Below are 21,024 nucleotides of genomic sequence, written 5' to 3'. Positions count from 1 at the left end.
CTTGAAACAAAAGGCAAAGTCAAACTGAGGTGCTCATTCAATGAGACAAAGCTGCCATCACTTGAGCGGAACAGGTTAATTATCTGATCAGTGACTGTTTTGTCACTTGTATGCACTATGAACTGCTGGCCCTTGCTCTCCTGCCTGATCCATTCCGCAGTGCAATGGGAAGCCCAGTCATGGCTGCCCTTTGCCTTTGAAAATCACCCTCCCGAACCAGATCTCGCCTCTAGATGCTGGCGCCAAGCACCAATAATTGAGCGCTGAACTTAACTCCAGCCCAATTAGAGCTTTTGTATATCAAAATAATGTCACTAATGGGTTCAGGGTTGGATCCAGAAATAATCCATGCATTGAGTTCCTGGCTCCAGATTGAAAATCCAGTCCCATTTGTTGGTGAAACGCATTCCTTCAGAAAGTGACCTGCTGTGTCCCGTTATCTTGCTTTCTGTATCAGGGAACCATACGATGACAACTGGAAGTGCATTTGTCTCATATCTTCAAATCCCAGTCAAAATACTTATTACCTTTTATGGTTCTCTGGTTATAAGCATTTCATTAATCTATTATACTCTCTAGTTCTTGCAGAATCACATTCGATTCGCGATTTTGTCAAATACCAATAGTGAAGTAATACTGAATGTAATGATGAATGTAACTCATTTCCATACACCCTGCGAGACTAAAGTCCTTCAAAGATCTTTTTATATTCTTTTACTAGTAAGAGAAACCATGGGCAGAATTTTGCCCTTGGTGGGGATGCTCAGCAGGTGTGGTTGGGAAGCCGACCACCGCCCGCGATCGGCACCGCACCGTGATCTTACATGGGTGGGCCAATTGAGGCCCGCCCAGCATGGAACGCGAATGGCAGCACTCAGTGTTGCCTGTGCAGGTGGGGGAAGGAGGGCAAGCGGGCCTAGAGCAAACTTCGCGTATGCACATGAAAGAGCACTTCAATCTCCTTAAGGCACAGAGCTGACTCAGGGAGATGAAGTGCTGTTTAAAAAACTCATGAAGAAAATAAAAATGGCATAAAATATGTCCCCTCATGTGACACTGTCATATGAGCAGGGACATGTTTTTAATTCAAATGTAAAATTTTTATTTTATATTTTATTTGCTTTAGGAAACCTCAAGCTGCCCATTGGTGAGGTTTCCTAAAAAGCGCAAAGGCTGCTTGGCATTTTCACCTGCCCGTAACGATTGTGGGACTATGTGATGATGTTGGGACGTTTGCCCAATGCGTCATCACGCACCATTTTACACTTGGCAGGGTTGGGCGCACGCCCGCCCACAAAGCGAGCTCAATATTCTGCAATAGATACAAAAATAGAAAAAAACAGCTAACCTCGGTAAGCTGAGAGTGTAGCTACTTTCTTTATTCACAATAATAATCAGGTTTATAAAGTTTACCGCGATGAAAAAGCTCTAGAAACTGAGGTGCTTTCATAACTTACAAATAATACTTTCAAAATGGGTTGTTTAATGTCACTCATATACATCTAATAAGAATGCTTTCACATGGTTTTGCGTATCATATTCTATGGGCAAAATCATCCCAGATTTGCACAGTGCAGAAGCGGTTGGGAAAAAGGACCTTTTACCCGTCGGCTGCCATGGCAGTTTTTCACACCATATCGTCCCAATTTCACCTCATTAGTCATGCATTCCCAGGAAATACGCTGTTTTGATAGCGGGCAGGCTCCGACTCGCCTGCCACGCTGTCACCTCACTGCTTCATCATTCTGGGCACCAAGTTTAAATTGCAGCCAGGTGCAAAACTCTCAGTGCTTCCAGCCCAGGACTGCTACACAGAAGTCATGGCCCCAAAAGGCAAGAAGACTGAAGCCCTTCTATAGTGAAGCATCCCTTGAACGCCTTTTGGATGCAGTGGAGGCCCGCCATGATGTGCTCTACCCAAGCTTTGTCCGCAGAAGAGGCAGCAACATTACCACTCCGGCTTGGTAGATTGTGGCAGTGGTGATCAGTGACAATGCTTCACAGAAGAGGTTGGCCATCCGATGCAGATAGAGGATGAATGACCTCATCCGTGCCACCAGGGTAAGGCAACCATCTCATCACTCTAATCTCATACACTCAAGCCCATCACAAATTCACTGGCATCTCATTCACTGCCACCTCAAGGGACATCACCATTCACTCTCTCATACTGCCTTCTCAGCCCTCACCATCATGAGCCCAATTGCACAGATCCACTTGTGTCCCCACACACACCCTGGGATACCCTCTTCTGCAGTACAGCCCTCGCTCTGCAGCCTCTTCCCTTGCCTGAGGCCACTTTTCCCCCTTCTCCAAGCAAGCCCTAGTCCTGCAGCCATTGAGAAGCCACCCAGCCTTATGGCTAGTCTGATAGGTAGAAACCAGACCTTGAGCCCCTCTAAAGGTGACGTGGTGCTGCTTGCGAATCCTGGCACGGATGACCGGGAGTGCTAGCTGAAGCAATGTAGGAAAACAAACCTCGAAGTCCCAAGCAAGGTGCATGTCGTTATGTTCAGTTGTGAAACACGTCGGTGTGCAACCACGCCAACGCTCTCGGATGATCCAGAATGGGGGGATGATTCCAGCGAGCCGGGTTTATAATGATATGCAGATGTATTACAATGAGGTTCCTGATGTCCGACGGTGGGAAACACGGCCTGCCATTGACAGGTAGAGCGGACAATTGAAGACTGGTTTTACAACATTGTGAAACTGATTTTTAGCCATCTCACCACATGGTCCACTCACGCCACTGAACACGCCTGACACCAGTGGGCACGGAAAATTCTACCCTATTTGTATAACCTATGCTATGCTTATAAAGTCAGTAGTGAAAATCAGTTTACTTTGTATATTTCACAAGTTAAAATTAAAAGATATGTTAAAAGGAAAAAGTGAAAGTCAGAAAAGAACATTGGGCAGAACTTTTAGGTCGCAGGCAGGCATGCGCCAGACCCGATTGGACATGAAATCACGCGAGATGACTTTGGTTTAGCATCCCGACATCATCTTGCGCTCGTGAGATATTTCGGTCAGCGCGCACACACGCAATTGTCGGAAGTGCGCTGACCGACAATTAAGAGGCCAATTAAGGTAACTAAAGTTGCAATTGTCTTAAATTTTATGTTACCCGGCCAACCTTATAGTATGGGCGGGATGAGGTTTTCATTATTAAATGAAATAAAAATAAAAATCTTTGTTCAGCATTTATTTCATGCAATTCAATTCTTCAGCTCCCTGAGGCAGTTCTCTACCTTCAGGGAGCTTTCTGTCAGTGTCCACCCTCTTCCTGCCCCCACCCCGGCAGCGCTGAACTTCTCAGCGTGTGTTTCACGCTGGCTGGCTGTTAATTGACCAGCCAGCATGAAATCGCGGTCAGGGGCCAATCACAGTTGACGGTACATTTCACAGGCACTCCTAGGCCTGCCAAACGCGCCCACCCACCGACCTAAAAATTCAGGCCTGTATGTACATAACCTCTATATACTCAGGAATATTTCTGCCTTTATCTGCTACTATGTTTGAAATTTAAATATAATTGCATCTGGTTCTGGAGGATTAGTAACATAAGCAACTGGACAATTTTGCATCACATTGAATCTCCAAGCTCCTAAAAGAAATAACTCCCTGCTGATATACTGTATTGATGTTATCCCCCTTCAAATATAAAGGTAATACTTCTTGTCAAACACAGATATCAATATTGCACAAGGGTGTCGCGAGGTTTTGGAAGTTTGAGGACCTGCATGGGCATCATATACTGTTACTACTTGTGGAGTAACATGAAGCCTAACGCTAAGCTGCTTTGGGTGCCTTACAGCCTGACACAGTGACTGACTTTGTTGTGTGGAGTTTGTGAGGGATGGGGTAAGCCTGAAAAAGCCGAGCACTGTACTAAAAGTTGAGTTGAGCTGCAAACTGAAATCCAAAGTTGTCTCAATTTGACCAATTTTAATTCATCACAAACAACTGGAATTTGAGTCCAGTTCAGATATGACTGCCCATTTAACAAACATGACAATGTGTATTCAGAATGATAGAACCTATTGATTTCCACTCAGTACGGACAAGCCTTTGCAAGTTGCATCATTTAACCTTCTTTTATTCATTCACAGGATGTGGGCATTGCTGGCTAGGGCAGCATTTATTTCCCATCCCTAATTGCCCTTGAGAAGGTGGTGGTGAGCTGCCTTCTTGAACCACTGCAGTCCATGTGGCATAGGTACACCCACAGTGCTGTTAGGGAGGGAATGCCAGGATTTTGACCCAGACGCAGTGAAGGAACAGCGATATATTTCCAAGTCAGGATGGTGAGTGGCTTGGAGGAAAGCCACCTTCTTGAGCTGCTTATGGTCCAAGTGGTGAAGGTATTCTAATAGTTCTGTTTGGATGATACTTCAATGATTTTGACCCTGTATTGATGAAGGAAGGACAATGGATCTCCAAGTTAGAATGGATTGTGACTTGAAGGGAAACCTGGAAATGATGGTGTTTCCATGCAGCTGCCGCCCTTGTCTTTCTAGGTGGTAGAGGTCACTGGTTTGGGAGGTATTGTGAAGTCTTGCTGAGTTCCTGAAGTTGTTCTTTGCTTTACAGATTGAAATTTCTCAGCACTATGTTTTTATCTGAGTGTCTTGTGATTATGGCCTGATAATCACCCTACCTCTCATTTCCCCAAACATTCAGTATTCAATTGCCCATTATATAACCGAAAAATGTTTAAACTACATTTGCAAATTTTAATGTAAGAAAATAAACTGATCATCCTTTGCCACTTTATATAATAAAAAAATAGCATTTGGCCATCAGTGAGGCCTACTCCCTCTTTAACTGGACAAGGAGCTATACAGCTGGAAGCAGAACATCACTGTAACCTTGCCAGCACTTGCACTATGACAGTGCCATGTATTCGAATTTGAGAACCAAACTGATCTGAATGTTCACACCTTCAAAATAGAAACATAAATCCACTCATCCTCTGTGGAAAGTCACCACCAATATTTCCCACAGAGTTGTGTTATGAATTGCTCTAAGCCAGCTTGAGCTCTGTATTAAGTTACATTTTGATGTTAAGCTGCGGTATTTTTGTTTATCTCATTCTGCTTACATAGCCCCATTCTGCATGCATACAATACCTACAATTTCAGATTGAGGCATCAATGATTTACTTATTTGGAGGCAATTTTAAAAAGTATTTTTAGCAATTCATATATATCACTGTACTACTACCTCCCCAAAACCCTTATTTAGCATTCATAGCTGTTTTTAGAAACTTGTTAAATTTTAACTAACAAGTCATTATAAATGAGTAGATTTTCTTTGGTGTCACTCATAAATTTTTCTGTAACTCTTTGCTTGTTTATTACTTCTGACTTTTTTTGTTTCCCCCTCTGTCATTACGGCTGAATTTTCCCCATGTTGGGGGGGTTGTGCAGGGCTAGGTGGGAGCGAGCATGAATCCGATCGGCGCCCCCGATTGGGTCCGTGCTGCTATTTTACCTGGGCGGACCAATTAAGGCCTGCCCAGCGTGACGCTTGCCTGGAAGCACTCAGCGCTCCCTGTGTGGGCGGGGTGTGGGGGTGGGATTCCCTGAGTCAGGGCCTGCATTCGCATGCATGTGAAAGAGCGCAGAAATCTCCCTGAGGCGCCGCAGTCCAAGGTTTTAAAATTTAAATAAAGGAAAAAAAACTTTTAAAACATGTTCCCTCATGTGACAGTGTCACATGAGCTGGGACATGGCAATGAATTTTTAAAATAATTTTTATTGAAATTTAAAACACTTCATGAAAACTCATCCTGCCCGTGGATGAGGTTTCATGAAAAATGCAAAGGCCGCCTGGCCTATTCACCCGCCCGCCAACCTTAAGGTTGGACAGGCAACTCATTTAACTGTTTTAATTAGTTTTTAACAGGCCTTAATAGACCTTTGACAGTTCAGCAGGCACGCAGCCGAACTGAAAATCTAAATGACGCACAATGACATCAGGATGCCCGCCCGACGTCACTGTGCATCACTTTACATGCCCTGCCCTGCTCGCTAACCGGAAAATTCTTCCCTACATTTATTTCTCATCCTCTTGCTCCACTCTGCGCCATACATTTTTTCTTGTTTTTGTCTTTGTATCTTTGTCTCAATGCTTTTTCTTACTCTTTCTCCCCTAAGGAACAGGAGCAGGCCATTCAGCCCCTCAAGCCAGTTTCACCATTAAATTAGGTCATGGCTGATCTATATCTTAACTCCAACTCTGCCTTGGCTCCATATTCTATTACAACCTTGTCTAGCAAAAATCTATCAAACTCAGATTTAACATTTTCAATTGAGCTAGCATCTACTGTGGGAGAGATTTTTGGGAGAGATTTCCAACAATCCTCTATGTGCAGAAGTGCCTCCTAATCTCTCTCCTGAACAGCCTGGCATTGGTTATAAGAGTGTGCCCCTTGTCATATTTCCCTCACCAATGGATAAAGTTTTTCTCTATCTACCCTAATGCATTCTTTCAAACCCTAAAAGCCTCAATCAAATCGCCTCTTATCTTTCTATATTCCTGGAAATGCAGGCCTAATTTAAGTAATCTCAACTAAAAATCTCATCCTTGGAGTCCTGGCAACATTCTGGTGATTCTGTGTTGCTGTTCTTCCAATATATCCACAAATGTCTACTGGTTAATGGGTTGTTTGCCAGAGCTGACAATTATTATTTTTTTATTTATTCTTTCATGCGATGTGGGTATCACTGACAAGGCCAACATTTGCTGTCCATCCCTAAGTGCCCTTGAACCGAGTGGCTTATAAGGCAATTTCAGAGGGAAATTAAGAATCAACTGCATTGCTGTGGGTCTGAGAGTTGGGATTAATAGGTCTTTTTCACATTGGAAAGACATTACTATTGGAGTGCCACAAGGATCAGTCAATTATTTACTAGCTATATTGATGACTTAGAGGAGGGGGCAGAGTGTAATGTATCTATGTTTGCTGATGATATAAAAATAGATGGGAGGGCATGTTGTGATGAGGATATGAGGAATCTTCAAGGGGATATAGATAGGTTGAGTGAGTGGGCAAAAACTTGGCAGATGGAGTTTAATGTAGGAAAGTCTGAGGTCATGCGCTTTGGTAGGAAGAATCAAAAGGCAGACTATTATTTAAATGGAGAGAAACTCCAAAACAGTGCAGCACAGAGAGATCTAGGTGTTCTTGTGCATGAAACACAAAAGGTAAGTATGCAAGCGCAGCAAGAAATTAAGAAGGCAAATGGAATTTTGGCCTGTATTGCTAGGGGTTTGGAGTTTAAAAATAGGGCAGTCTTGTTACAACTGTACATGGTATTGGTGAGGCTGCACCTGGAGTACTGCGTACAGTTTTGGTCCCTGTATTTAAGAAAAGATATACTGGCATTGGAGGCTGTTCAAAAGAGATTCACGAGGCTGATTCCTGGGATGAAGTGGTTTATTTATCAAGAATCGCTAAACAGATTAGACCTTTATTCTTTAGAGTTTAGAAGAATGAGCAGTGATCTTATTGAAATGTACAAAATCCTGAGGGGGCTTGACAGGGTAGATATTGAGAAGATGTTTCCATTAGTGAGGGAATCTCAAGCTAGGGGACATAGCTACAGAATAAGGGGACACTCATTTAAAACAGATGCGAAGGAATTTCTTTTCTTAGAGGGTAGTGAATGTTTGGAATTCTCTACTCCAGAGCGTTGTGGAGGCTAGATTGCTGAAAGTATTTAAAGAGGAAGTCGACAGATTTTTGAAATATCGGGGAGTTGAGGGCTATGAGGAGCTAGCACGAAAGAGGAGTTGAGGCCTGGGGCAGATAGCCATGATCTTATTGAATGGTGGGGCAGACTTGAGAGGCTCCACCACAGCACCAGCCAGTTCTAAGTGGTCCAAAACCTGTAACCTCACCAGAGGTAGAGTCTGACTGTTCAGTTCCTGCTCTGACTACTGAACTGCTCTTGGATAATGACCTCATGGTTTTGGAGACCATAAAGGCCACACCAAAGGCCACATGTAACTGTGCACAGGCAGATTTGGCCATCAGGATGGAGGCATCATGTGGGGTATTGGGTGATGCAGAGAACTGGGGAGAAGTGGTAGTATTTTGAATGGAGTTCCTACTTCCATGTCCCTTTTTACCATCAGGCGTCTCATAGACTTTTCACATATCAATCTGCTGGAGGGCAGATCAGTGATATGTTTTAAGGTACTGGTTATGGTGTTCATCAACTTATTTAAGGCACCAGGCATTCTGGCATCCAAAGTTTGCACAGGCATGGTCAAGGTCCACATAGATTCATTTGATTCTCAGGATAGATGTTGCACACACTAGGCCATTCTATTAATGGAAGAGGAAAACGTCACAATGTCCGGCGACATCAACCTGCTCATGCTTGACTCCTCCATTCTCTCTGGAATTATGGAGATGTGCACTTGGGGGGCCTGCTAGAACATTGCAGATTGTCTGCTTCCTCTTAACGATTATCCTTTAATCGATGACACCCAGGATATAGCACAGGACTGTGTTCTCTCCAATGTGGACTCTTCAAATTGTCTCTGCCACCATTGTCTGCTCTTGCTCACTTGTGAAGTGTGATTCACCAGGTTGAAACCCAGGTTTGGGTGTAATTGGACCCACTTAAGTGCGAGTATCTGCACTGGCATATGGTGCACCCTCTGAAGGAATCAGACCTTTTGGGAATTCATTGTTCAGGAACTGGACAAACTAATGCTGTACATGTGAAGACTCTGGTGAAGAGAAAAGATTAGAATTAGCACTGGCAAGAAAAGAATGTTGCCACTTAAGGATTATGAAGATGATTATATATCATTTGCTACTGAAATCAAGTCAACATGACTAAATATTCTATCACATGTGGGTCGCTGATATTTAATTCAATCACTAAGCAGCTTAGGGATCTCAATCTCTCGATCTCTTGGCCAAAAATGCCAAGATGCTACAGATCTCTAGTATGTGCTTCCTCCTCGCAGTTGTCAGCTATGAAATCTGTGGAGGATCACCTCCGATCTTTCTCCCTAGTCTTTGAGTGCTCTGCTCACACAATGGGTAGAAGTGCAGACGTTTAGTGACTTTGTGGATGGAAGCAGTGCATTTGGTGATGGTAACTACAGGGAGAGGCATTAAATTGCACAAGGAACAGGATGAGTGACAAAGATATACAGAAAAATGGGAATGAGAATGTGTGCATAGAAAGACAATGGTGAATGTACTTGCAGGCTGGTTGGGTGTGAGGGATAGTATGATGGAAGAGGCTTGGCAAGGTTGGGATGGGGGGCGGGGGTGATGCATAAAACAGAATGTAGGTAAATGTCAGCAGTTTTCCCCTTTCCTAGCCTGGTTAGGTCATTAAAAACACTTCCTGGACTGAATTCAGGGACATGAAACAGAGCTAAGCTTGTGCAGCAGGCTGAGTAGAAAAAGAAAGTTGACTGCAGACTTCTCAGTGGATTTTGTTATCTATTGAATTTCAAATATTCCAGTCTAAAGGATTTAATTGTATTCCAGGTGAGACCTTGGATTCTCATTGGTAAGGCCCATCTCATTTTGATTTAGCAGAATTCAAATTTTCAGCTTACTATCCACTGATAAAAGTGATGCTGAGTTTTGGACCCTGGTTTTATAAAAAGCCTTAGGCAGTTAATAGAAGTCTTACGCATCTCAATTCTGTTTTCTGTTTTGGTGCTGCAAACACACCAGTGACATTTAGTCCTTATCTGAAATGGAATGTTCGAAACCATATAAAGTAGTCTCAGGTTTCAACCCTTTATCAGTGGTCTATTTTAAGACATCATCATACAATTACCAGTGAAGCAGTAAGCTAGATAGGTTTTAAAATATTTCTTTCTTTCTTCCAGCTTAAAACTCTACCATCAAAATGCCAGAACCTGCGTAAGTATGATGAATTTTGCAACAAAGCACAATAATAACCTTAAGAAAAATTCTAATCTTTATTACCTTTAGTATAGTAAAATTCATGTGTTGTTTTATGCATTATTATTCCTGCAGCAGAGAGGTAAGGAAAACTTACTTCTTTTGAAATGTTTGCATTCATTTAATCCTTTCCCCCAATTTGCTATTAAACCAATTTACTACTAATCAGCTGCCCACAGTGCAAAAAATTATCATGACTTCAAGAAAATAATAATGCATGTCTAATCAACATTAATGAAAAGAATAATAACATGAAGCTGTTGCTTCCTTTTGTGCACCAGTCACAATTTCCTGAACTAATGGTATGTAATTTCTGTTAGTTGAATTGAGAAAAAAATGATAATAATGTTAAAGAGAAATGACTTTATATATTGGTGGAATGCACACTTTGTAAAGTCAGCCTCTAGTATAATTGTCAAATACTAATGTAAAAAATTGATTTTTTTTTAATAGAGACAGTAACAATTAGTCAGTTTTCAGCTGATGCAACTTTTGTTGTGACAAAGGTTGTGTTCATGTCAGGAATTATTTGTACCACAATTGTTCGGCATACTTTTCTGATGCAATGGTCAGTAGTTATTGCTCTGACATCTGTATTAGTAACTCATGAGGCAAGTCCCTCTTGACTAACACACAGCTTTTTATTATGCCAAGATTGAATGCATAATAGCCTCCTAAAGGATAGACCTCTTCTTTTTTAAAAAAATAACTTTTTAAAAAGTAATTATAAAGCCATCATTGTTTTCAGTTGTGGCATCTACTTGTATTCCTCTGACCTATGACTTGTTTGTAAATATAATTCACAATTCCTAGTGCTTAAGTCAAAATCAGTGATATCTCAGGTATATTCTGGCGCAGCCTGAAATGAAGCTTAACACATGTTACTTGCATCAGAACTAATGAAAACAAGTATTCCAATTACAATTCCAATAAACTACACTGACAGAAATAATTTGAATCTCCCTGCCGGCAGAGAGCTATGATTTGATACGAAGAATAAAACAAGTTTAAGGTCCAATTTCTTAAATACTAAATTACATTTGTCATTTAAACACTTTATTTATCTTTTTATGCATGAAAACTTGAGAATCAAGAGCTAGTAAAAATAAACAATGACAATCACAAAAGAATTTTCCAGAAATTGTGTCCTGTCAGATCGTGCAGGCCTGCAGTTCTCATCTGACATATTTTGTCTTTTAAGGGCTACATGTGGGTATCATAAGGTGCTACATTTGTAGGGCTACAGGTAGGATTTTTTCAGTCCAGAATTTGAGGCTTACTTCGTTATTAGGGAGGTGAATGCAATTGTGTATCCTGGTAAACTGAAGATGGTTTTATATTGTTCTGTTTTAGTTCAGATTCCAGGGGACTCTGACCAAATTACACCACTTAATCCAATTGTTATCCCAGAAGCAGACCCATGAGACATGATTTTGCTGGAATAAGGGAGATTAATTTAGTGCTGTAAAGACTGGGAGCTTATTTACTGCTGTCAGTCTCCCAGGAACTGAACAAAAACAGCACCAGAATAAAAGCAGCGTCAATCCTCAAAAGCAGTGCCATCTAGAGGTGCACAATAGTACTGAGTACCAGCTTTGTGTTCATTGCAATTTTTCAATCAAGGTTTCGCTACAATATTACTCCAGCAACTTGCCGTTCTGAAAACATCCAATCAGCTAGAAAGGTGAGTCTTGTTGTCACCAAGTACTCATCAAACAAGAATGAAAGAAAGAAACCAAAGAGAAGAGGAAATAATTAAAGATAAGAAAATGAGTGTGAAATAAAAGAAGCAACCTGGAAAACTAAATGATAAAAGATTTACAAAAAGGATGTAAAGAAGAATGTAGAGTCTGAAGCAAACATTGCAGATATATTTTGACACATGAAAATTACAAAGGAACGAGTTTTAGGAAGTCTGATAAGAATGTGGGAGCATTAAGCTGAGCAAAAGATTAATCTATTTTTAAATGTTTTTGTAGAGAAAGTCAAAGATCACAGCATCCCGCAAGCTTCTGCTTAAGGTAAACTTTTGGAATTTATAATCTATTTATTTTATTCACCTTCAACTATACTTCAACAATTTTCAATGGCTGCTTGCCTTTGATTAAGTTCCATCTGCGAAGTTATTGCCAAAATCCAGAAAATGAGATTCTCCACAGTGACATCTTTTTCCACACTCTAATGGGCCAAAAGGTGATGTGACTACAGTGGAATGAGATTGAGCACTGTTGGGGGTCTCTCACTGAAACTCTCCCATTCGATCTCTGGGAAATGCTTTATTATCTCAAATGCGCCATCTAGTGACCATCTTGAGAACTAATGAAGGCAATCAGCATGAAAAAGGATTTCAGTCCCAGGGAGCTCTGGGACTTCAGCCTAAAAATCTGGCAGTGCCATTAGGCCATCGGGACTAAAGTAGAATAGGACTTCTGCTTGCCTTAAGGTAGTGGCGGTGATCCCATGGTAAAATGCAGGGTCAGCCGATTCAAAAAGAGACTAAAAAACCTCGAATAAGTAGAGCACAAAATCGTGCACAGGTAGTGAGGCTGCAAATGGCCCATGAAGGGAGGGGGTGAATGGGGGAGCAGAGATGATCGGATTGTCAGGGTTTGGGGTGATGGTGGGGAGTAACATTGTCGGAGTCAGAAAACGTCTGGAGGAGAGTCAGAGACCCAACAGGACATAAAACCTGTTACTGCTTAAAGGGACAGTGGTGGCAGTACTAAAGGAAACAGACTACTTGGGTGACCAGGATGACAGTTGTGTTAAAGAAGCAAGCAGCAAACATCAGGATCTACGTGTCCTCATAATGAAGATATGGATCAGGCGGTATGGGCTTTTTGGGATTAGGAGTTGAACACATGCCAAGAACGTGGCTTTCGCTTTGTGCAAAGAGGTATCCGTGGCAATGAGTGTCACTTCCTTGAAACCTAACACACCTTTGCCATGCAGGCTGGCATCTAATGACTGCACCAATGCAGCAGAGGTGAGCTAGCTTCAGTGGTTGTACTGATGGAATCAGAGGGGAAAGTTGAATTTATCAGTGACCTTTCCAGAAGCCAGTCCTCGTTTCTTAGATCTCACATTATCACTCCTTTTTATAGGCTTAACTTAAGCCAGCTGCAAATGGTGGAATCTCTGTGACACAACCTTTGACTCTCATTGCCCTTGACAGTTGCATAAATGCCCCATACAGGACGCATATTCTGCCAGCAACCAATCCATTGGAATTGAGAATGTAGTTTAAAATGAGAGTAGTATTGGTGTATCTGACTTACACCCAAATTCCAGTCTGTTATAATGGAATTACACTGCTTTTGCACCAATAAATTAAGTCAAAACTTTGGTGCACTTATTTCCAGATAAAACAGTAACTGTCCGGTCACTGGGCATTCTCTGTGCAATGTTACCTTAATATGTGTAATTATTAAAATAAGGATTTAACGTTTAAGGCATGGCAAGGATTCAAAAATCTACAATTTGGCCTCTAGAGTTTGTTGCTGGCTAAAGCAACAGAAGAATTAGTCCAAGAAACAACAGAGAAAAGTGAAGAAAAAGAAAGATTTCTTGGCGAACGAGTCCCACATATAAGAATAGCTGGCCTGTCCTTTACTCAGCTGCAGGTAAATATTTACCAATGGAAAACATTCACTTCATTATTTTATTATAAAACATGATTCTTACCTCATCATGACTTTTTGTTTAAATCCACAAAGCTGAAAATGCCTGGACCTTGTCCCCAAACAGGGATATGGGTTCACATTCTGGTAGTGTGAAGGAGCTGCTGACTTGTCAACAGTTTGGACGAGGGTCTTTGAAAACTCCATGCTCCCCCTATTCTTGCCTCTTCCACATCTCCAAATTCCTCCATCTCAGCACTAGCATCTACACCTTCTGCTGTATAGGCCGTAAGCTCAGGAATTCCCTTTTTAAATCTCTCCAGCTTCTTCCCCCCCTTTAAGATGCGCCTTGAAACATACACTTTGATGAAGCTTTTATCACTTGTCCTAGGGAATGACTTTTACACCCCACCAAGGTTGGGAATGGAGACGGGCAAGTGCTAAAAATTATGTGCCATTTACATGGCTCCATTTTTGTGGAGGCAGGATGGGGCACCACAGAGCTACCTTGCCCATCTGCTGCTGGCAGCAGGTCTGGCTCATTAGGGGCTACTTAAGGCCAATTAAAGGATGCCAAGTGGCATTTACGGTCAGCCTCCAGGTTCTCACAGGTGGCAGGGACCAGTTTAGTTGCCTAGAGGTGACCTCGCAGCAGCAGACCAGGGGCCCAGCACTCCAGGGAGACTTAGACATCTTCTCTGCCTGCCTGGTGCAGCACAGGCTGCCCTGTGGAGGAGTTGGCAGCAAAAGCCACTTTTTACTTAAACTGTAAAAGAGTTGAAGAGGGTGCCTCCATTTTGAAGCTCTCTATCTCTCTCTCTCTCCCTCTCATTTACCTTCCATTAGATCCTGCTGCTTCTTTCAAACTGGAGGGCGTCTCATTGGTCCTCCAGCCTTGAGACCTCACCCTCCATTATTAATTGGACTTCAATCCCATCCACTGGCCATTAATTGGCTGACCTGGGGAAAATCACAGTGAATGACACAGGCTTCTGACTCCCATTTGAACCTGACAATGGTTCAGCAGCCGGCAGAGAAATTCTTGCCCTAATGTCTCGTTTTCATTTAGCTCAATGGCACCTTTTTTCCTGTTGTGGCTCTTATAAAAAGCCTGGCATCTTCCACCAGATTTAAGGTGTCGTATAAACGCAAGTTGTTGAGTTAAGAAATCAAAATTAAAATCCCTTTTAAAACACTTTTGAGATACTTTACAAATAACACTAACCTGTAATTATTCTTAATGGCCCATTAACTCCTGTAGAAATTACTATGGCATCATTGATCCTACTACTAGTTATGACAAAATTGACATATGGGCTTTATGTTCCTCCTGTGTTATTTAATGTAGCCAGTGACTTGTTTGAAGAAAAGTTTGTGTTAACATTGTAGGAGGAATTTAAGCCTCGTGGCTGTTCCATCCTTTATTATTTATATTAATTACCAGAAAATGAACAATGGGAGTAGACTAGGATTGTCCTAAACCAGGAATACTTCAGGTTGATTGGCAAATAACATAATTTACTTCCTTGGCAGGCTGATTAATCTATTGGTGTGGGATGGGTGGAACACGTCTTGATTTTGCAGTCAGTGTTGAAATGACAGTGCCCACAAAGATCCAATGAACTCTGTGACATGGATTTCACCTTTCTCAATACTAGTTTTATTCAGGCACCATGTATAAGGAATCTCTGGTGTCTAGCAACAGTTATGTTATCAAATAGGCTAAGCTGCCAAATACATCGAAGAAATCTCACAGGCAGCAAACCAAAAGGTTTTAACATTCGGTTTTTATAATTTTATTATGAGTGAAATAACGATCAGGTCATATACACAATATTGAGGTAGAAGTATCATGAACTTTAAAAAATAGCTTTTTATTACTTTAAAGATCTATGGAATTTTTATCATTGAATGGAGAAATTTGCCTTTTCACAAAGATAAAACTAGTTTTGCAGGGCCAGAGAAGCTGTTCAACATTAATTATGATTTTGTATGTCATTAAAAACACAATTACATTTCATTCAACAATGCTTAATTTTTTGAGGGTGTTTACAACAAGAAGATAGTTTAAGAAATAAAAAGTCACTTCAATTCAGTGATTTCTAATTGATTTCCATCTGTTTGGGCTTTAACACAGCACCCAGTAGAGGAATGGGGAATCTCTGGATTTCTGAGTTTAATTAACAATGTACAGATGGCAAAAGTTCCTGTCAGCCTCGCAAGTAGGGACAGCGAATTCTGACAATTTCGCTGTCACAACAACTATAAAATCTAGGCCATATTTAGTTCCAGAAAATATAAAGGTGAGGATAGGCCTAATTCCCTCGCTGCACATTGCAAGAATATGTCCTGGTCGTCTTACAATTGTAACTAGAGAAGCTCATTCACTGGTCATTAGCCCAATCTGAAACTGAATCCAGAGAAATATGTCACTCCTACTACTACAGATGAATCTTTTTGTTGCTATCCTATATATAGAATCCTATAAATTTACAGTCATAAAAGTTTCCTATTCTCACAAGACAAATGTGTATTCCTCCATTACTTGCCCACAGATGGAAGTGGAGTATTATTTTGACTACATTCCATTTGGCCCTGTAGCTTCCATCTTTCAGAGGCTTACAGCCTTCCTGAAAGCTCCATTATGGCAGGCAGAAAGCACATGTTCATGCTGAGCTGGAAATGTGCCACCTGCCATATCGGTTAAGGCAAAAAAGAAAGAATTGCTATCCAGAGCCCATGCCTGAAATCGCTGCTTGAGACCCCACCTCCCCACCATTAGATTGGTTTGCACTGGGATAGCCAGTAGTGATACCTTAAGGGGACTGGATATTGGGCTGCAAATAAAAAGGGAAGGTTTTAAAATATGATTAACTGTGTGTGGAGCTAGGAGGAGCAGGAATGCTCCTCACAACTTCACATTCAAAGCACACAGGTCACTACCAGTCATCCTTCCACCATTCCCCACTCCACCCCACAACCCCTGCACCCCCGATCCTGGCCTCTAACCCCCCATGACCCTGATGTCATGGATCACTACCTTCCCTCCCAATCATCGTTACTCTCTCCCTTGATCACCAATCCTTCCTGATCGCTGTCACCATCCCCAACCTCTACCTGCCACCCCCACCCTTCCAATTTAAACTTCTAATGGCCCACAATCAATTTTCACCAATGAGCTGCTTGGGACCTGATCTGAGTGTTGATGCACAATTTCGGCTGCATTTTATGCCAAACCATTCGGATGCAAAGAGTGATTCCTACGCCCCTGCCAGACTCTGACAGGTTAGTCGCTGAGCTGTGTAATCGGTGTGGTAAGATATTTCGATGTTGCTTTAAAAATAGAATAGAAATACTCAGCGGGCCTGGCAGCATCTGGAGATAGAAACACTGTTAACGGGCTTGAACTTCCTCAGTGGCAATCAGTGTCGGATTGCAACTCCAATCCCAGTTTCTTATCTGAAATCCTGTCTCCCCCGATCTTCTGTCTCAGGCCGGGTGAGGTCAGAGTAGTGCAGCAGCACTCCTGAGGTCCAGCATTAAAGAGCAGCTCTGTCGAAGGGAAGGAAGCCATGCCGCCCTCTTTACGGCACTAGCTGCCGTAAAGCAGGTAAGTTTAATGATCCAGTGAAATTCAAAGGTCCTTGACAGGCCAGGGAGAAGGAAAGTGTATCAGGTAATTAAATAGGATTTGGGGGTTGGGGGTGTCGGGGGTGGGAGGGGTTGGCCCTTGGGGGTTGGGGTCAGGAATCTGGAGCACGAGATGGGGGGTGGTCTGGCCACAGTGAATGGGAGACTGGGCCTTGGCGGGACTAGGGGGTCGGGCCTTGGCGGGACTAGGGGGTCGGGCCTTGGTGGGGCTAGGGGGTTGGGCCTTGGTGTGGATAAGGATTTGGGCCCGGTGGGGTTAGGGGGTCAGGCCGTAGGTGGATGTCGGGCCTTGGGGTGGGGCGTTGGGCCTTAGAGGCAGAGATATTGGGCCTCAGGGGGGCTGTAGAGCCTCTGGTGGTCCAGTCTGGTCAGTACTTTGAAGGGGTGTTAAGCCACAGGTCAGGGGGCAGTCAGATCAGGCCTTGGTTGGCAGGGTGGGGGGGAGGGTGCGGTGGTAGGCTGACGCTGGGGGATCGGGCCTCAGAGGAGGTGTCAGGCCAGGCGTGGGAAGGTGGTGTTGGGTCTCGGGAACAGGTCAGGTCAGGGGGATTGGGAGGGAATGAGAGTTGGGCCTGGTGCTTGTGGGAGGGGAGGAGTCCTTCTGGGGGTGGGAGGGTCCCGTGGGGTTGGTGTCGGGTGTGGAGAGGGACCCCTGGGGTATTGGTGGGTGGAGGAGTCCCATTGGGAGAGCTGGGGGGAGTCCCTTCAAGGTTTGTGGGTGTTGGGGGAATCCGGTGGGCGTTCGGTATTGGTCTGTGCAATAGACACACAGAAGTTAGCAGAGGTTTTAATTCTTCTAACCTTTACTAGGCAACTACAGGTGTAACCCAGTCAAAACCATCCAAAGTTTGCAATTTAAATTGCATGCGGAGGAGGCCACATTGTGAGCAACAAATACAGTATGCTAACTTGAAAGAAACACATCGATTACTGTTTCACCGGAAGATGCCTTTGAGGCTTTAGATAATGAAGAGAGAGGAGATAAAAGGACAGGTATTGCTTCTGTGCTTGAATGGGAAGATATCATGGGAAAGGGAGAGGTTGTTGGGGGCGATTGACAGGTGGACTAGGAAGGCACTGGGGGAATGGTTCCTTTAGAATGCTGAAAGGGGAGGGTTTTTGGCTGTGCATCATGTTGGAGCAGAAATGGTGAAGGATGATCTGTTGACTATGGAGGCTGGTGGGATGGAAGAAGAGGGCCAGGGAAAGGGAGTGAGAGAAGAAACGTGGGAAATAGGACAAGCATGTTGAGGGCCCTGTTAACCACAGTCGGGTGGAGAACTTGGCTAAGGATAAAGGAAGGTGTATCAAAGGCACTGGTATGGAAGGTTGCATCATTGGACCAGATGTAACTGAAACAGAAAATTTCAGAGAATGGTAGGGAATCCTTACAGGAAGTGGGCTGGGAGGAACTATAATCAAGGTATCTGTGTCAGTGGGCTTATACCGGCCAATGTTGTTTTGCTTACCTAGTTCATTATTAGCCTTGTTTCTGTCCAATTAATGGATGCAAACTGAAGTTAATGTTCCTTTCTCTTAAGAAGAGCCTGAAGAAGAGTCACACGGACTCGAAATATTGGGAGAATATCCCCCCGTCGGCTGTGTGCTGCCATTTTACATGGGCGGGCTAATTAAGGCCTGCCCAGCATGACGTGCACCCAGAAGCGCTGGGCACTCCCTGTGCAGGTGGGGGGAGGAGGGAGAGTCAGGCACTGCTTTCTTTCATTCATGCGCGCGAAAGTGCGCAGAAATCTCCCTGAGGCACGAAGCTGCCTCAGAGACATTAAGTTGATCATTAAGAATTGAAATAAAGACAGTGCCACATGAGCTGGGACACGTCAATGAATTTTAATAAAAAATTTTATTTGATTTATAAAGCCTTCATGAAACCTCATCTGGCCCATGGATGAGGTTTCATGGTAAATGCAAAGGCCGCCTGGGCTCTCTGCCTGCCCACCAACCTTCAGGTTGGACGGGCATCCCTGTTAATTATGCCAATTAGTTGTTAAATGGATTTAATAGGCCTTTGACAGTTCAACGGGTGTGCAGCTGATTCCGGTGCGCGCCCGCCAAACTGAAGACTGGAATGATGTGCGGTGACGTCAGGATCCATACCCGATGTCACAGTGCATCATCTTATGCGTTGGCAAGTGGGGACTGCCCTCACATGCCGACAGATGATTCAAGCCATTAATTCTATTTCTCTCTCCACAAATGCTGCCAGACCTGCTGAGTTTTTCCTGCATCTTCTGCTTTTATTTCCTTTCTCTTAGTTTATTATTGCTCATTTGAGGCTCTCCCTCTGCTGAGAGCAACTATACCAGCAAGTACTTTATGTGATCAGTGGTGCATAGACTTAGTTATGTATCATGTCCAGGAAAGGCATATCCTATTCATAACTTTTAAAATGTGAACTTTTAAAATGTGGAATTGTCTGGAACTGGCTTTTCTTTTAAAAATTGACAATAAAGTGCTGCAAAAGATAGCCATGAAGGGTCATCCGATTTGGCCTGTGGATTCAAAATTGCCACACTGTATTGAAAGGACAAAAGGACACATTCCAGACTAGCGGTGTCACTACCCAGCTCCTGAAACCATCCAAAAAGTGTTTTCTGACTTGAATGGGTCATTCTGAAACGAAGACGGTGATTGTCTCAAACCCCCAGTGTGAATGTCTATAAACGGTATCCCAGGTTGTGGCGAATCAACTTAAGCTCAACACCATATTTAGAAGGGAACAGTGAGAAACCACATGGTAAGGCAGCCATGTTGGTCTCCCTATTTAATCATTAAGTGCTGCACACAACAGCAGCAGCAGAAAGTGCAGCAACACCTATGTCTTTAGTACCAGAGACTGTAACATCATGTGGTCTCCAGGCCTTTTTCTTCTTGAGTCCACCTAAAATTAGAGAGCAGTTTCTGCAACAAATGTTAAAACGCATTTATTGCATGACATGAGGATGTTTGTGAGTATACTTGATCAGGCAGTGCCATCAAAATGAAATTGTTTTTGGATGTCTTAACAGCATTTACATAATCTCAATTTTACAGTCACAATGATTGTACTTACAGATTTTGACTTACAGCGAGGTAAATTTAGTTTTTTTTTCACAGCGAGATAGTGGTTTGTTCTTCATTATGAAAGGAGTGGTGTACTTTATACGAATTAATAATGATCATGAGGAACATTACTCACTGATCTATTTTATTGAATGGAGTATTTAAAAAAATCAAACAAATAAATGTGATGGGACTTTAGTTCATTAATATGCATAAGCTTCCTTTACTGTATACCTCCATGCAGGTCATGGTTGAAATAGTCTGAACCTGCTTGAATGCCAGGATGAACACACAAGTACTTCTCGAACATAAATCAAATCAAATTTCCCAATGGGGAATGGTCCATTATTCTCTATTTGCCATTTGTGTGATACTAAAAATGACAGACTATTGGTGTTGGTATCTAAAAGGGAGTGATAGATATACAGCTGAGATTTATTACGTAACTGGGTCATTTCACATCGTGCCTGTTGTAATTGATAACAATTTAACTGGTGCTACAGTATCCAGACTAACTTAAAGTAATGTTTGTTCCCCTGCCTATCTGGTAGTGTGGCAATTAACTTGAAGTATATATTTTTCTGGATGTAAAGGGAAGCTATTCATTCACGGAGTCTGCTTGTTAAGGTTTGTAAAAGTTAGTTGCCAACAACATCCATGCTGGTACGAATAGTGAACCTGAAGAAATATAGATTACTTTCACTATTTATTAGTAAATTATTCAGCAAATTTGAAACA

At 42.7% G+C, this 21,024-nt stretch overlaps 1 protein-coding gene across 7 annotated transcripts in view; it reads left to right on the top strand.

The window, feature by feature from the left end:
• Positions 1-21,024, top strand: part of tnni1b (troponin I type 1b (skeletal, slow)) — a 45,565-nt gene that overhangs the window by 9,799 nt on the left and 14,742 nt on the right. Inside the window, exons 2-5 of one of the 7 annotated variants that reach the window (XM_041194975.1) lie at positions 9,880-9,913; positions 10,031-10,037; positions 11,935-11,976; positions 13,447-13,578. In XM_041194975.1, coding sequence (XP_041050909.1) covers positions 9,900-9,913; positions 10,031-10,037; positions 11,935-11,976; positions 13,447-13,578 — 195 coding nt within the window. In that variant the 5' untranslated portion in view covers positions 9,880-9,899. Of the gene's footprint in view, positions 1-9,879; positions 9,914-10,030; positions 10,038-11,578; positions 11,640-11,934; positions 11,977-13,446; positions 13,579-21,024 lie in introns of those variants that run through there. The other 6 variants (XM_041194974.1, XM_041194976.1, XM_041194979.1 and 3 more) reach the window with 6 other exon arrangements.

Source organism: Carcharodon carcharias, chromosome 9 (genome assembly GCF_017639515.1).
Source record: "Carcharodon carcharias isolate sCarCar2 chromosome 9, sCarCar2.pri, whole genome shotgun sequence".
Taxonomy (NCBI): Eukaryota; Metazoa; Chordata; class Chondrichthyes; order Lamniformes; family Lamnidae; genus Carcharodon; species Carcharodon carcharias.
This window is presented reverse-complemented; position numbering and strand designations above follow the sequence as displayed.